The following is an 18,049-nucleotide window of genomic DNA, read 5'->3' as shown; positions in this document are numbered from 1 at the left end:
AAATACAAATTTGTCACGGTTGTTAAGCAAACTGAACGGTGCATTCTAAAAATGTATCTTAAATTCTAAGAAACGATTGCATGTATTCGGTTTTCCAATGTGAAATTGCGATTCTCCTAATAACATGACAAGAGAATCTGGATGACACGGAGGCTAACATTATGCAGAATTATGAAAAGTATCAAACTAAGGAGACCACCTAAACCTAAATATGAAACCCTATGGGATGTTAAGTTACTACTATATCCTTTCACTACCTGACCTGAGCACAGATACCTAGATAAGAAGAGACTTTCCATAAAACAAACATTTCTTCTCTGCCTAATCTCCTGCCGTAGAGTATCGGACGTTAAAGCACTAAAAGTAACTCATAGTCTATGACACATTTGGTACCAATTTCGAGATTATTAAGAGAACTAAGGCTATGCCAGATACAATTTTCAACACAAAGTTTTTGTTATATCCTGGCTTTTATGTATTCATGCAATCTCTTGCTATTGGATTTAACTGGATGACTTATAACTATCTACAAATAAATATCCAAAGATCCTCTACACGTCTGGACTCAGTTACTACAATTTTTGGCGACGATCTTAAAAAAACCTGCATCTATCACCTCTTCAATCTTCAAGCAACCCCAACTACAGACTTAACAGAAACTAAAGCGCAGTTTCCCATCAATTGGCATCTTTGACCCCACCAGTGACCTCCCATTGGTCGCCCTGAACGCAAAAGTGCCAGTTCCAATCTCTATGCATCACAGTCTGCCATTTGTTCGTGTTCCTGGGGAAGCTCTACTTAAAGAGCTGTGCATCCTCTAAAGGCTGTCTACTCTCCTGAGTGCATCTCTAAGTTTCAGAAAAAGGCTACTTCTAATGGTGCTGAGCCTTCTGTGAGGGCAAGCCTACGTGTGCACACTGTCTGGTGAAGAAGTGTGTGTGCTCGGGTGTGTGCCAGTTCCTACTGTTTCAGCCTTGGGAGTTCAGAAGAAGTGTACTATTGTACCTGTGCACCCATCACCGACCTGAAGGACTGCTTCGCTGCGCCCTCATTTGGATGCCTGCACACCATCCTGTGCTTCTGCCAAATTTCACCCAGAATGTTCTGCCACTAAATTTATACTGCCAAAGACTTTACTTTCTGCCTACCTGCTGTCATGTACCCAGTACAGACTGTACTGCTACATCAGGAGAGTGTTTTCCTGTCTCTTGCTGGTTGCCTCCCAACATGACGTCCCTGGAAGTGTCTATTTTCTTGCCTTTCTGCCTGCCAGCAGTCTTGCTACCGTCTGCCCTGCTGCCTACTTCCTCCCCGTCTGCTGCCTTCTCTGTTGTCTTCAACGATGGCCTGCTTGTTCCTGTCTCACGTTGCCTGTTCCTGCCAAGTTGCCCATACACCTACTGGATCTCGCATTATGCCTGTAAAGTGGAAACCTCCTGCTACACGTTAATTTTTATTTGGGTCTCTGCTGTCATCGTATGCGTAATTCTATGCCACCCTGGGTCAAGATTTGGGCACTTGTTATGGCCACAACGCGGAGCCTCAGTATTCCGCTGAGCTCCGCATTATGAGATTAAATGTGGGGGAGCAGTGTCATTAGTTTTCCTGTGCGCTTCTGTGCAGTAAACATTTATTTTTATCAAATTACTGTGTCCCTCTCAGCCCCATTACAATTGGCAGTTGGAAAACCTTATGTTTAAATTTAAATTATGGGCATGCAGTCTAACCGGCGTCCAGCTGCACTTTTTTCCAAGGATCCTCTAGGACGCTTACTTCTTCGCGTGGACTCTGCTTGTGCTGCACGTTTTCAAGCACGGTGACGCCGGGAGCCATCTGGCGCAGCATCACTGTGTGGCCGCCATCTTGCGGTTGGGGGCAGCCTATGCTGTTTCTCGTTACCCTAGCTGCCAACCACTTTTTTTGTGTGGAGTGTTTTACAATAAAGTTCATTGTAACCTTTGTAGGTGTTGGTTGCGAGTCTTTAACTGCCCCGAGGCACTCTGAACGGACTGGACTGTGGCAGTGCTACGCTTTTGGGGAGTTAATAACTACAACCTTGGTCCCCTGTGATCTCCAGTCTAAGTTACTATGGATCTACTCGGACCGATGCTTCGTGGAGACATTCAATTGCATGTCTCACTTGCCCGCAGTGACATATTCGCTTGTGACAAATGGTGTTCTTGAGCCATGTATTATGTATGTCATGTTATGTTATCTGCATACTACAACATTGCTCTTCATGCTTTTGTTGTCCATAGAACCAGTTAGGTTACTGCATTTTAAACCTGCATAGGGTTTTGCTGTATATTTCTCTAAAATAGCACATTTGTTTGTGCACTGGTCTAGGCATACTTATGTCATGCTATTGCCCTACACAGGGTGTCGTGTGATTTGTTTCACATCACTTGAGTACGGAACGTTTTTTTGTCTCTACCCAATAACTCTAATTACACAAGAATATTTTTTAGTATTGTTCAGTGCACAATGTTTTTACCTCTTCACGGGGTGTTTCACATGAGTTTTATTACCGCTACTAGTGCACAACAGTGACCTCTCCATGAAGTGTCTCGCATGGGTTACAGTCCCATCTTCTACAGTGCGCAACATTTTTGCCTCTACACGAGTTGTCTCACATGGGTTTCTTTCCCATTAGGTGCACAACAATTGAACCTCCACTCGAGGTGTGTAGTATGGGTCACAATCCCATCACTGCAGTGTACGACATTGGACCTCTATACAAGGTGTGTCATTCTGGGTATTCCCTTCACAATAGTGCACATCAGTTTTATGTTTTACCCTACTTAGGGTGTATCGTTTAGGTTTTAGTCCCTTCACAACAGTGCACAATATTTTAATGTGGTGTGTTTAATGGGTTTGGTCTCATCTGCTCAGGGCACGGTGTGCACCTGTTCACCACATGTTTATTACTATTTTACCTTTACTCAGGGTATTTTGTCTGAATACCAATTGGTGATTTTCTCAATTGTAATGTGTTTTGTTTACATCTTTCAATTTGTATTCTATTTCATCATTCTATGTATTGAGATTTTAATGGGAAGCGTGTGTGATTTATTTGAATTGTCTCACTATTTCCTGTTAAAGCCCAGTTTTCCTTTTGATATCTCTCAATGGTGTCATCTGTGGATTCTGGATTCTATTCTTCTTTGTTTTTCTCTGTTTTTCTTCCACTGATTTGTTCTTTGTAAAATTGGAGGTTTTCTTCTCCTACTTTTTGTCAGTGTCCGGTATGACTTGTCTCTTTTTATACTTGCCTGGCCAGCAAGTATATCTTGAGGTAGTCGTTTGGTATTTGTTATTGTTGTTGGTTGAAAAAGAGGATTGCATTCTCACCTTTTGCCTTTCTTTTTATCTGTCTTGATTTACTATTTATTTTTCCTCCAACTTGTTTTTCTTTCTGTTTTCATTCAATATTGTTTTATATGTGGAAGGAAAGAGGATAGGTTATATCTTGGCTTTTATGTATTCATGGAACCTCTTGCTCTGCCAGTGGAATGTGCATTAGATGATGTGCTACAGAATGTTGGGAGCCAGAGATGTCAGTTGAGAAGGGCTGAGCAGCATGCTGGCTGCTCCTGGTGGGGTCTTGTATTGGATTTAACTGGATGACTTATAACTATCTACAAATAAAAATCTAAAGATCCTCAACACGTCTGGACTCAGTTACTACAGTTTCACGCATGCAAAACATGTGTGGTAGATTTTATGAAAGAATATGATGCAAGAATGAGCGAACTTCAAGCAAATGGTGTTAACCAATGACGTATCTCTTTTGTGAAACCCTTCAAACCCATTACATCAGCTTCTATAGCAAGATGGGTTAAATATGCAATGCAATCAGCTGATATTGACCAAAAAAGGTTCCAGGCACACTCATAAGGGGCGCTATGGCTAGCGATCACTTTAGAAAGGAGGTAAACTAGATGACATTCTTAAAGCAGCTGTATGGTCAAAATCTAACACTTTTGCTAAACACTATTGTAAACCTATTAAACAAATGTCAGATGTAGTGTTACTAAACTACCAACATGCATAATGCTAGCCTCTGGTCTTGTAATGAAATTGCGATTCTCCTAATAACATGACAAGAGAATCTGGATTTCATTAAAGATATGGAGGCTAACATTATCCCACCCTTCCCCTCGCATAGGTGGATACATGAATTACTGAACAATAGATGCATAATTTATGATACAACCTTTATTCAATGTATTGTTGAAAGTTTCATACAACATTTTTTTAATGGATTGTTAAAAAATTCATATAACTTGCCCGCTTTGATATTACACCTTTCTCAGTTACATGATAACAGAGCACTTATACTCTTTCTTATTTCGGATAACTCAACATAACTGATTCATCTATACTGCTGCTTCCGCAAGGAAGATGTTCATAAATAATTAACTCTGTGCCCCCTTCATTCAATCGTCAACTCTCCCATTGGGTCAAAAATGTAAACTTTAAGTTGTTAAAAAATATATATATATCTTTGAGCCCTTCACCTTGCTGACATCTAATCACATTTATCTCAGCCTTCTCCTTCAAGCGTTCAGTCACACCCATGCCCTAAAGTTTTTTGGGTTTAATAACGTATTTGGTAGTTTAGAATTTCTTTCTTGGTTGCTAGAGCATTTAGGGTAGCACAAAACCCCCCAAATTAATTTACACAAACACTTTTCTGAAATAGGTGTTCTTTGTAGTTTAGTTTTAGCCAAATTAAATAACATTATAACATTCAAGGTATGACTAGTCTGTATGGGGTCAGCTACTTACTCCAGATTTTAGATCACCGTTTCCAGTATTTTTCTAAATCTTTACTGCTCTTGTTGATTCGGTTGGTTTGTTGTGTTTGCAGGTTACTGAAGAAAAACCTTCTGCAGTGTGTAGTTTCAAAAATGGAGGCATTTTACAGCATAGTACATATACTTTTATTAAAGGAGAATCAAAAGAATAATTCCAACTAAAGTCTCTCAAAATCAGAGAAGTGGCCAGATTGTAATAAAAAAAAAAGAATTTTATTTCACTTTTACAGGAAGTTCTCTACTCGTGGAGTCTTGGGAGCTTCTGCCTAGGATCCTTTATGATAAAGTTCCAACTAGATCCAAGAGACCCAGACATCTGGAGAGCATTGCCATTAAATTGTACTGCTTGCTGGTGAGCAACTGAAAGGAGAGTCAACCAATTTAAGTTCTACTGTTAACGGTGAATCATTGTACTTCTGATGCTGGTGTATCTTCCAGTGTTTCTACCAATTAAGCTTGATACTTTTTTTAAAATCATGGAATCTTGTTTAGAAACAAAGAGCACAGTAAGCCATCGCATTAAGAAGGTAAATCCACATATAATCATCAACTATTTTCAGATCACACAATTATGTCACAGAGGGTTAATATCTGAATACTTTAACATGCAGTTATGCCTTTGATAATACTAGAAAGTCTTGATATGGTAAATTCGAGAATACTATTGCATTAGCTGAGAAAATAAATCGTCATAGTAATACAAAATATTTACAATTGATACAGAATGCACAGCATAAAGTTCAGACGAGCTTCAGAACAAATTTAGAAATGTGTTGTAATCACTAGTTCTGGAAACTTTGAGTCAAATCATTAATTAGGGAGTGATCAAATGTTTCTGATTCCGGACTGGAGTATTTATTTTTTGTTCCAAAATGATCAGCGTTTCTTTTACATAACTACATTTTCTCCCCAATTTTTTTTTCACTTTCAAGCGCCTTTGTGGTTAGTCGGCAAAGAACAGAAAAGTTCCTCTTGTGCACATCACTGAAAGGGCCAAATTACTAGGATGGAAGCTTGAGTAGATTTCTGCATTACTATTACACCCTATTTTCTTTTGGCATAGTTTATCTGATTACATTAATTAAAATAGGCTCTCACATGGTAGGCTACAGAGAACGTGGTTTATTTTTTACACCACCTTACAACAATGCTACGTAAAAGCTAATAAATAAAGGTGTTTACTTGTTAAACGTTCTATATTAAAGATGTGAAACACTAAAAGGAAAGAGCTAGAGAGAACAGCAGTAGAAGAAGCAGGAGGCGCTTCGGTTGTTCACTGCATTTCTGATCTAGATAATATTCATTATGTTTGGAATGTAGAAATAGCACTGATTAAGAGAATCCTTCAAAATATTTGGACTGAAAACCCCATGACAGGGACTGCTATTGTATAGTGCATCCATAAAGCAATAAACATTACTAAGAAAAACACCAACCTTAGTATGTTAGCTGAATCACACAGACTACGGTTGTCCTGGTTCTGAATTTAAGTGTGCCTATTTCCATGGACAGGGGGCTACAGTTAATCCGCTGATAAACTGTTAAATAGCCAGTCTCACACTGATGATATGTGCAAATGCCCAGCAAACAGTTGGCAATGCCCCACAGGATCAATAAACAAGATAAAAATACAATTAGATAAATATAATACTTACTCTCCCAGGAACCAGAGGAACAGTGGCTTCAATCTTATTTCGTTCAGCTTCATCATAACTTGGAAGTGAGGTTGCAACATTGTACGAAGGTGGTTTTGGAAAGCCAGACTCGTCTTTATAATCGAAAAATGCTGAAGGAAAGGATTAAATAAAAACATTACCTGTGATTTTTTTAATGAGGCAGTCTGATCAAAAATCTTCACCAAAACTAGCAATTCAAACAGCACCTCACAGACATTTAAGAAAACCTGCTAAACAATATTTCCAGCCAAAACATCTCAAATATCTCTTCAGCATTATCAAGTAGGGTTCAGTTGCCTAATTTACAATGTTATTGAGATAATTAACAAGCACAGAATTCTTATTTCCTCAAGACCAGAAATACTGCAACTAATTCATCAAGGCCTGCAAGACAAACGGCGTGACGGATATGGACACAGAAATAATCACTAGATTAATGTGGACAGACTGGCTTCCTTATCATCTGCCAGACAGGTTGGCCAAAAGGAAAGTCTTTTCTTGTCTACTCTTTGGTGAAAAGGGGGGCTTGGCCACGAGGGCATTCTGCCAGAAATGCAGATTTTACTGTAGGTGCGATTTCTTAATAAGTAACCATGCTGTGACTTGGCAAATAAATTATCTGATCTGGTATAGAGTACTTGTTTCTTTAGGCCCACAACTTCTGTAAATAGTCTTTGAGGTATCTATTCTTAAATGGTTCAGGCACATAAAACATCTATCGGACAAGAGATTGCAAGGAAATAAAAGAAGATAGGATATAATATGAATGCCAGGCAACAAAGTGAGTGAACACAATCTTGCTCACCATCCGTTCAGAAATGACCATCATCCAATTCTATAACAGAATAATAATATCTCTGAACGGAGGCAAAAAGTGTAACCTCCAAAACGATCTTACTACCACACCAGAACTACATTAACGTGAACCCGAAAGCATGGAACAAAGAACACTTGTTAAAGAACAAGTTACTTCCCTTGGTAACGCTATATCTGTAAGAAACAGTAGTTAGTATTAGATTCCTTACCTTAGAATATACCCAGGCGTCAGTCTGGATCCGGAAACGTTTGCGTAGCAGTACCCTTGCGCGTCGGTAGGAGTCGCCTGCGGCTCTGCGTCCGTCGTCGGCGTTGTTGGTGCCGGGATGACGTCGACTGTGTACTTAAACGCCGCCCTCGCGCGCTGACGTCAGTTCTTATACACAGCTTTTCCGCGCCAAAAACGCAGAGCCATGTAAAAAACCAACACTGGTGCCATTGAAACTAGGGCCCTGAAAGGGGATGACCTTAACCCTAGATATCGGTTCGCAGAACGGGGAGGATGGGTGGGGCAGTAAGGAATCTTATACTAACTACGGTTTCTTACAGATAGATCATTACCGAAGGGAAGTAACTTGCTCATCTGAAAGAAACAGGTTAGTATTAGATTCCTTACCTTAGAATAGATACCCCCAGCAATACCAACCCCGGTGGTGGGTCTGCGAACAAATAATCACACCAGAAAGTCCTGGAGGACGGAACGGCCAAAGAAGCCATCCCTCCGGACTTGGCTGTCCAGGCAGTAGTGTCTTGAGAACGTGTGCAGCGAGGCCCGCATGGCTGCCTGACAGATGTCCTGCAAAGGGACTCCCAGGGCAGTGGTAGCCGCTGTGGCCAGAGTGGAATGGGCCCGCAGCCCAACAGGAGGCTCCTTCGCAAAGGAGTAACAAGCCTTGATACACAAGACGACCCACCGAGAGATGGTCCACTTGTGCACCGCCCGTCCCTTCTTAGCGCCCACGTAACCAACAAAGAGTTGGTCATCCACCCGGAACTGGCGTGTGCGATCCAGATAGAATGAAAGCGCATGTTTTGGGTCCAGACGGTGGAGCCGCTCTTCCTCTTTTGAGGGATGCAGTGGCAGAAAGAAGGTGGGCAAGGTGATAGACTGCCCGATGTGGAAGGCCGTGACAACCTTGGGCAGGAAAGAGGGTCTAGTCCGCAACACATCCTTGTCCGGATGGACAGAAAGGAAAGGAGGTTTGGATGAAAGAGCCTGGAGCTCAATCACTCTCCTGGCAGAGGTGATGGCAACCAGGAAAGCAGTCTTCAGAGTAAGAAGACGGAGAGGACAGTTGTGAAGCGGCTCAAAGGGAGCGCACATCAGATAGGTAAGAACAATGTTTAAGTCCCACTGAGGCATCACAAACGGAACAGGGGGAAGCATGTGTGTGATGCCTTTCAGAAAGAGAGTTACAATGGGGGACTTGAACGAAGACGGTTGATCAGGCAGCCTTAGAAAGGTTGAAAGGGCAGAAAGGTAGCACTTGATAGTGCTCAGAGCAGAGCCCTGCTGGGCAAGAGAAAGAAGGAAGAGAAGAACCTCAGAAAGAGGGGCAGAGAGAGGATCCACAGCCTTTGCTGTGCACCATGCCACAAATCTGTTCCACCTGCAGGCGTATACCGACTTTGTGGAGGGACGGCTGGCTGCCAGAATTACATTACAGACTACAGGAGGCAAGTCAAATGGCCTCAACTGTCGCCGCTCAATCTCCAAGCATGGAGGTGGAGACTGGACAGGTTCGGGTGGAGGACCGTCCCCTGCTGCTGCGACAGAAGGTCCTCCTGAAGAGGCAGACGAACCGGGGGATCGACTGACATACTGAGTAGCTCGGGATACCAGTACCTTCGTGCCCAGTCCGGAGCCACAAGGATGACTTGGGCCTGGTCACGTTTGATCTTTTTCAGCACTCTGGGTAGAAGTGGTACAGGCGGAAAGGTGTACAACAGACCGCAATTCCACTCGCGACGAAAAGCGTCTCCGAGCGAGTGCCGCCTTGGAAATTCCAACGCGCAGAACTGATGACATTGCGCGTTCTCTTCGGTGGCGAATAGATCTAACCAAGGCTCTCCCCACTGCACAAAGAGACCTTGCGCCACGTCCGAGTACAGACGCCATTCGTGATCCATCATGCACAGTCGGCTGAGTTCGTCCGCCCTGGCGTTCAGAGAACCTGCCAGGTGTTGAACCACCTGGGTCACGCCCTAATGTTCCATCCACTGCCAGAGGCGCAGAGCCTCCTGGCAGAGGGTCCACGACCCCACCCCACCCTGTTTGTTGCAGTACCACATGGCGGTGGTGTTGTCCGTGAACACCTGCACTACACTCTCCCGGACAGAGGGGAGGAATGCCTTCAGGGCTAGACGAATCGCCCGCAGCTCCAAAAGGTTGATATGGAGCCGGGACTCTGCCGGAGACCAGAGGCCTCTGATCTCCGCCTCTCCCATGTGGCCACCCCAGCTTTGGAGAGACGCATCCGTCACAACCACGTGCTCCGGTTGAGGAAGGGAGAGGGATCTGCCGCTGACCCAATAGCGGTCCGTGAGCCACCACTGCAGCTGTCTCGCAGTGCCCTCCGAGATCGGGACATGGTCGGACAGGTTGCCCTGATGCTGGGCCCACTGAAACTTTGGGTCCCACTGCAGAGCCCGCATCCGCCATCGAGCGTGATGCACAAGAAGGATGCAGGAGGCCATCAGCCCCAGAAGCCGCAGCGTCAACCTGACCTAGGGATAAAGGCTGAAAGATGGGAATCAGAGCCTGAATATCCTGAACCCGCTGTTCGGGAGAATAAACCCGAAACTGCGCCGAGTCGAGAACCGCTCCAATGAAGAGGAGCTTCTGGGAGGGGCACAGGTGTGACTTCGGCACATTGATCGAGAACCCCAGCTGGTGCAGGAGGTCTGCCGTCGTCTGGAGGTGGCTGACGACTGTATGGGGCGAGCCCGCCTTCAACAACCAGTCGTCGAGGTAGGGGAAGACTGACACCCCTAACCTGCACAGATGAGCTGCGACCACTGCCATCACCTTCGTGAACCCCCGTGGGGCGCTGGTAAGGCCGAAGGGGAGCACGGTAAACTGAAAGTGCTCCTGGCCTACCGTGAACAGCAGGTAGCGCCGGTGGGCCAGCAAGACGGGAATGTGGAAATAAGCGTCCTGCAAGTCCAACGCTACCATCCAGTCTCCTGGGTCCAAGGCAGCTAAGACCGGAGCTAGTGTCAGCATTTTGAAATTCTCCTTCCGGAGGAAGCCGTTGACGTTCCGTAGATCCAAGATAGGGCGTAGGACCTTTTTGCCCTTCTTGGGTACCAGAAAGTAGTGGGAGTAGCAACCACACCCTACTTCTGGCCCAGGAACGCGTGTGATGGCCCCCTTGGCCAAGAGGGCCGTAACTTCCGCAGAAGTCGCAAGTGATCCCCCGACACGCGGTGGTACTGCGGTGGTATGTCTGGAGGGGTAGCCTCGAAGGGGAGGGAGTAGCCCCTTCGATCGATTTGCAGCACCCACCTGTTCGATGTGATAGTGCGCCAGTGGAGGAGGTGATGGCAAACCCTGCCCCCACTGGCGTCACATGGGCCTAAAAGCTCGGACTAGGAGGGTTTTGAGGCGGACGCTGCAGGGGTAGGTGTGGACTGACCTCGCCGTTGTCCCCGACCGCCGCCACAGCGCTTTCCACGGCCGCCACCGCGTTGGAAATTAGTCTGTGGGGCGTGGCTGGCAGCATGGGTGGGGGCGCCCCTTCCTTGGCCACGAAAGGAGCGAAAGGCACCCGTTTGCTGGCGCGGTGCCGAGAGGCCCAAGGACTTGGCCGTAGCCCTGGAGTCCTTGAAGCGCTCAAGCGCATGGTCTGCCTTGTCGCCAAAAAGGCGACGGCCATCAAACGGCATGTCCATGAGTGTATTCTGGACATCGGCTGAAAAGTTGGGGGACCTCAACCAGGCGTGGCGACGAATCTCCATTGTCGTTGCCATCGCTCTGCCCAGCGAGTCGGTGGTATCCAGCCCACACCGGATGGAAAAACGTGCTGCATCTCGACCCTCCGCAAGGGCTTGGGTGAGTTTAGCCCTGACCTCCGCCGGGCATTCTGGCAGCAAGTCCGCGACCGTGTCCCACAGAGAGTGGGTGTAGCGGCCCAAGAAGCATGCGGTGTTGGAAGACCGCAGTCCCAAACTCAGGGAGGAGAATACCTTCTTGCCGTATTGCTCGAACCTCTTGGATTCCCGATCGGACGGAGCCGTCGGGAATGCGGTCTGGGAGTTGGAGGCCTGGACGACCAGGCTATCGGGGTGGGATGGGTAGACAGGAAACAAGGGTCGCCCGGGGCCGGGCGGTGGCGTCCGGTCACGTTCCTATCTACAGGCGGACCTGTAGCGGGCCTGGACCAAGTGCCCAAAAGAACGTCAGTCAAGACCTCATTAAACGGCAGCAGAGGCTCAGCCGAGCTTGACTGCGTTTTAAGGACCTCAGTGAGGAGGTTAGTTCTCACGGCCGCGACGGGGAGCTCAAGCCCCAAGGCCCTGGCCGCCCGCATCAGCACCACACCGTAGGTTGCCCCCTCTTCCGTAGCCACGGTAGGAGGTGAGACAAAACCAGTGCCTGATGAAGCATCCAGACCACTGGCATTCCCAAGTTCACCCGTCCAGTCCTGCTGGGACTGACACACGTGTCAGAGGGTCCTCAGACCCCTCCCAATACACCTCATCACCCATCTCCTGATAATCAGGGTTGTCAAAGGAGGGGGCCGGTTCGTTGAAGTAAAAATCTCCAATCGGCGTCAAATACGGTGCCGCTCCGACGCCGGAACCGGATCGAGGGAGGCATCGGGGACGGCGGCGCCCGAAGGCGGCGCCGGAGGTGACACCCTAGGGATCGGCGCCGGTGAGGTCGTCAGGTCAACCAGCGACAACCCGGATCCGGAAGCGGATCCAGCGGGGCCCTGCGGCGCCGGGCCCGAAGGAGTCGGCGACGTCGGGCCAAAGCACCCGCCGATGTCGGGCCGAAGCACCCGACCCGCTGGGGCCCCCCAGACGGGTCCGGTGGGCCTGAAGGAGAGAGAGACCTCATGGCCATGAGGAAGCGCTCGATCTCCTCCGGCGTCGCGTCCTGCCCAGGGACCAGAGGGTATGAAGCAGGCCGCAACGCCCGTGACTCCGACTGGGCCGCATGGGCGGTGTCACCCGCGTCGCGGGGGGGGGGGGTGTCGGATGAGCGATGATGTCTCTTCGACTTCCTGTGCTTACCTGACGACTTCGAGCTATGATGGCTCCGACCATGCGACTGGTCCCTCCGTCTGGACCGGGACCTCTCACGGCACGGGCTGACTGCCGGAGCTCGAGACGCTTGCGGGGCCGCTCCTGCCTAGCTTTCGACGTCAGGGCTCGGCAGTCGGGGCAGGCCTTGTCGTCGTGGTCTAAGCAGAGACAGTGAGGGCACCGGCAGTGAGGGTCGGTAACCAACATCAGTCGGTCGCAGTCCTCACAGGGTTTAAATCCAGGCATCCTTACCGGCACCGTTCAGAGTCGAGAAGACTCCGAAAAATGATCAAAAAGGATCGAAAAAGTTAGTCAAAAATTGACTATGGGTACCACTTTTTCCGGATCTGCGCTGCTGGTGCAGAAAAAAGAAGAACGGACGTCAGCGCGCGAGGGTGGCGTCTAAGTACTCCGGAGACGTCATCCCGGCGCAAACGACGCCGACGACGGACGGACGTGGAGCCGCAGACGACGCCTACCGATGCGCAAGGGTACTGCTACGCAAAAATTTCCCGATCCAGACTGATGCCTGGGGATATTCTAAGGTAAAGAATCGAATACTAACCTGGTTCTTTCAGATATGGGGTTTATGAAAAAACAAATACAAACTGAAGAGGATTAGCGCTACAGGTCATTAATTTGCTCTTATGCTGAAGCCGGATAGAAAAATTTCCACCAACTGACATTGGCATTCATAGCCATTAGGGGCAAAGGTCAGTGTTACCCGAGAAATAGGCTTAGTCAGTACCATAAGGAGAGAGCCTTGAGATCTAATCAGCTGCGACTTTTGCGCATTCCGAGGTTTGCCAAGGTTCGCCAAGATGGTAGGGCGTTCTCGGTACTGACAGCCAGGCTTTGAAACTCCTTGCCTATCCACCTACCCATGACTGAGTATGAACATTGTTTCAAGAAAGATTTAAAAACCTGGTTCTTTAATCAAGTGTAGATATGAGTAGCCGGTCCTGTTCTTCAGTCTCTGCTTTTTAGCGTTGGGAAACCTCAACTGAGGTAGCCACGCGCTTTACAAATGACTTTAATTGACCAATGGAACTTTGCACAACTCAATGAACACCTAATGGCTGGAGAAGAACATAGCTAAATAATGGGAAATCAGGATGGGGCAGTTCACAGAAGATGCAACTCCTGAAGCATGAACACAAGCTAAAGAAAAACTGATCTGTCAAGGTTTATCATCCATTTTATTTTACTTATTTCAGAAATGTGTATGGTGTTACACATTGCCTAGGCTTCATAGTTCTGTGTGAAATAACTGAGGCAACGGCTGAGTGAATTAGATAAAAGTACAAGCCAGTAGCTAGGTGTTCAGTTGCTTTCAGTCTAAGCCATTGAGTCAGGGGGCCATCCAGAGAGTAGCTCTTCCGACTGCAAATTTGCAGATCTCACATCGGTGCAATCAAAAAGTGAAGAAAAGGTGCGTCAGGATTACAGACAATGAATGAAGTGTTCTTACAGTCATTAGAGACGTATTTATTTTATGTATTTACAACGTTTTAATATATAGTGCGAACATGACCAAAGAAGGTTGTAGAGCGAGAAAAAGCATTCAGGAGAGGGGGGCCAGGTAAAATCATGAAACACAAGTGGTGGGAGATTCAGGGAACAGTCTTTAAGGCAAATTAACTTCTGAACAAGTGTAAGGGGCGTGCCTCTTTTTGACATGGTAACTCCCATTTTTGCCTGGTATTTGATGTCATTTCGACAAAAGTACATTGGGTCCTGCTATCCAGGTCCCCAGTGCCAGATCTCTTTCCCTAAAACTGTACAATTGTTCCCCCAATTGGCAATATCATGAGTTCCCCCTTTAAGTTCCTAGTAAATGGTACCCCTGGTACCTAGGGCATGGAGACGAAAGAGGATCCCTAAGGGCGGCTACATGTATTGTGCTACATTAAGGGATCCCTCACCACACTCATGCAAACTGCCATCACAGGCTGCGTGACATGGTGCAGAGAAAGTGATGACACAACATGCCACACCTCCTGTGTGCCATGCTTGCAGGCAGCACTGCATGCAATAGAAGTAAGTCACCACTGCAGTAGGCCTTACACCTCTAAGGCAGGGTGCATTATATTACATGTGAGGACATATCTGCATGAACAGACATGCCCCTGTGATGTCCATGTTGATTCGTGGACGTTGCCAGTGAACATGGAAGCCATCTTGAGTTTATGTACTGGGCACTGGTGATTATAAGTTCCCGAGCTACGTGATGGCTTCAATGAAACTAAAGATGTTTTGTATCAAACATCTCATATTAATAAGCCCAAACTGATTCCAGTGATAGATGTATTAATACCTCCAGTCAGAGGTGCTGTCACCTCCTCCAAGCAGGATGGCAAAGCAATCAGCATATCAAGACAGGAGGCTTCAAAGGCCTCTGTTGCCTTGGGTATATGACCCCAGCTTCCCCCAGACGTGGTAGATGCCACCTCTGCCTGAGGCCCATTTGGTACCTGGGACAAATTAGTCAGAAGGCGCATTCCCTATCAAGCTGGTTCCACCCCTAAAGTGACTACCTGATGTAAACATGAAAAATAGACTTCCACCATCTTGATCTTTGGTGGAATTAGGCTCATTGGTTCAGGGTTATGCCCACTCCCTACTGGAAGTGATATTTAGTCGGTGCAGTCACCCTAAAGGTAGGTAGCCCATTGGCTACTACCTGTGACTCCCCTTAACACACCTAAATTGAGTATTTATGTGGCAGCCCGGATGCCAAGAACTTGGATTCGATGGCTCCAGAAGAAGAGGACAAAGAAGAACCGCAAGAAAACGAGAACCCGAAGACTGCTGTGGACTTTCGGCATCAAAGCCTGCCTGCACCAGTCTCAACAATCGTCACCAAGTGACTCGTCCATCAGCTGAGCATCTGCCAAGAACCCTGGTAGACTGCCAGCCCTTCACAAACTGCCAGCAATACCCCTTGCAGTAGAAGAGCTACTCTCCTGCAGTACACAGGCACTGAAGAAGCAGAGTCCTGCTCACAGTGTTGCTGCTCCCCGGGCAGCCCGATGCTGCAGCCACCTAGGAAGAGGTGCCTGTGGTCCGAAGGTCAGATCTGTCCCTCCGAGTGAGAGGACACCAGGACCAACTAGAGCCGCACACCACCAGTACCTGGGGTACCTGACTCTTTGCAGTAACCAAGGCCTGCGTTAGTCCAGTCAGGATTCTAACAGCACCAAGACAGAACAGCCAGCACCACAGAGACCTACTCCCTTGAGTGACCCTGCACCTTCAAACGGCGAGACGGACAACCACAAGGGCCTTTAATGCACAGAGCCCAGTTGACTGATCTACTCTGCAACCGAGAGCACCGGCCCAGGTTCCCACGAACCAGCTCTGGCCACTTGCTCCCAGGATTTGTGTGACCCAAGCCCTCCCCACACCCCCTCAATGGGAGCTCCAGTATTTGTCCCCAGGTCTCCCTCTGCAGCCTATTTTTAGGTGCCCCACGTTCTTTCCACAGTGTAACGTTTAAGGTTACCAACTCGACCAGCACTCCAGCACCCATACGCCCCAGGGTATGAAACAAGTAACTGCTGGTGGTACTTTGGACCTTTGCCCCGTACAACACTAGGTCCATAAGGAGAGCTCCAGAAACTGACCGTAAATAACTGTATGCAACATATGCCTTTTTCCCCCGTCGAAAAACATTGCTACATAAAAACACATTTAAGTGAACAATTCACTTAACTGTGAAATTCAAAATATTTTAAAAAGTACAAACTTGATAACGTAGTTCTTGGTATCAAAACTTCAATAATACGACATTTTCTAAATTGGTCTAGGATTTATTCTGGAATTTGCGTCTCATTTATGGCCTCTGCGAGTACAACAAATGCTTAGCACTACCTTCTGATAAGCCTAAACCTTTCGCCCACACTAGCACAAAAGAAAGCATTTAGTGTTATTATTTTTGCCTCTGTAAACCAATAAGGGCTGCCTGGACTTTCTGCACAGCGTACCTCGTTTTGGTACACCCGAAAACAAGTACGTGATTTTCTGCAGAAGAAAACACAAAAAACATCCACAGCAAGTTGAGAAGATAAGTTACAAAACACTTGTGTTCCCTGTAAAGTGTGTGCTGGGGCATCTGCTCAGTTTTTTATTTGTTGTGCTTATCAAGAGGCTAGCAAGCAACATGTGAACGCAAATGCACAGAAATTCGGTATCTCGCTTTCCTGTGAGTAGTTCCAGAATATAAAAGGTTCTACAGTTCATTTCTCATGTCCAATTATGTGGGGATGTAGGTGGCAAGTCCTACGGTTCGCCCGAAGAATATTTGATCATGACAGTAGAAGGTTGGGGGAGCTGTATAAATATCTGTTCAGGTCACTTGGTACAAAAATAGTCCTTGGCAAAACCACCCTCATATTCAATGAAACGGACTCCAACTGTTAATAAAAAAAAAGTGTGGCTGTCAGTGAATATGACGTTCAGTTGAATTGGGAACCTAGAGTAAAATAGTGGTTTCCCATTTGCTTGTGAGTGAGATTTCTAAATATGTCAATAACCCCTCTAATGGTGCTATTCCGAAAATAGAGCAGAACATTATTTACCAATGTACTGTTTACGTCCCATCTCTGCTACCTTAGTCTGGCTTTCTATCTCCCACTGTGATGCCCATTATCCCCTGTGGCACCAAACAGATTAATGAAACACTTGTTTGTTGTGGTTGAAGCCCAACAAACCAGGCCAAGCGTCTAAGATAGTTGAACGCACTTTACTTCTCACTTCAAAATAAAACAGCCTCATGTCTACAACTCATTCCCCACTCTCAAATAGGGTTTTATCCCAAGAAACCTGCATGGTTCCACAACACTAGCTAACATTTTTGATTACTAAAGTAAAGTAAGCTCCTCGTTTGCTCTTCAGATTAGCTAATTCTAGTTGTATGAAGTGTACTGCAACGTGTGTTTGCTTCTCAGTCACTGCTGGGAGCTGTATAGCACAGACATGTATATTTAAAAGATAATTCACGATCTAAAAGTCAACAGGAATCCATTTAGCTGGAAGCACCTAATCGGGGCACATCACACTAATTATTAATATCACTCTATTAACATGTCCTACAGTCCATGACCAGAGCACTGTTCACGTGCAGGTGTACATTTAGTTTCAAACTCTTACTCTGAGACACAACACAACTCGGAATAAGTTTCAGTAACGCAGTTTCTGTTGGAGTTGCCTTATATTCAAGGGAAAATTATATCTTTCATACGATTTTGATTTCCAACTCAAAACAAAAACATCAGCCCCTTTTTTTCAGGTCGAAGATGTAGAATTCACTACAGCCAGAATTCTAGACCGCACCACCTTGGATGCCATTTAGAACATGGTTATATTAACAATTTTCATGTTTAATTAAAAAAAAAAATACAGGGAAAGTAATGCCTTTTACCAATTGATCTACTTTTCACCATTCTTAAGTTGAAAAACCAAGATGGGATATTCAAAATTTAG

The 18,049-nt window shown here is 46.4% G+C and overlaps 1 protein-coding gene across 1 annotated transcript in view; it reads right to left on the bottom strand.

Annotated features, from left to right (window-relative positions):
- NDFIP1 (Nedd4 family interacting protein 1) overlaps positions 1-18,049 on the bottom strand; it is a 266,509-nt gene that overhangs the window by 106,347 nt on the left and 142,113 nt on the right. Inside the window, exon 3 of the mRNA XM_086931641.1 lies at positions 6,476-6,606. Within this exon, the coding sequence (XP_086787767.1) occupies positions 6,476-6,606 (131 nt within the window). The remainder of the gene's footprint in view (positions 1-6,475; positions 6,607-18,049) is intronic.

The sequence above is a fragment of the Lissotriton vulgaris genome, chromosome 7 (genome assembly GCF_964263255.1).
Source record: "Lissotriton vulgaris chromosome 7, aLisVul1.2, whole genome shotgun sequence".
NCBI classification, from domain to species: Eukaryota; Metazoa; Chordata; class Amphibia; order Caudata; family Salamandridae; genus Lissotriton; species Lissotriton vulgaris.
The sequence above is the reverse complement of the archived record's forward strand: the minus strand, read 5'-3'. Positions and strand labels throughout refer to the sequence as shown.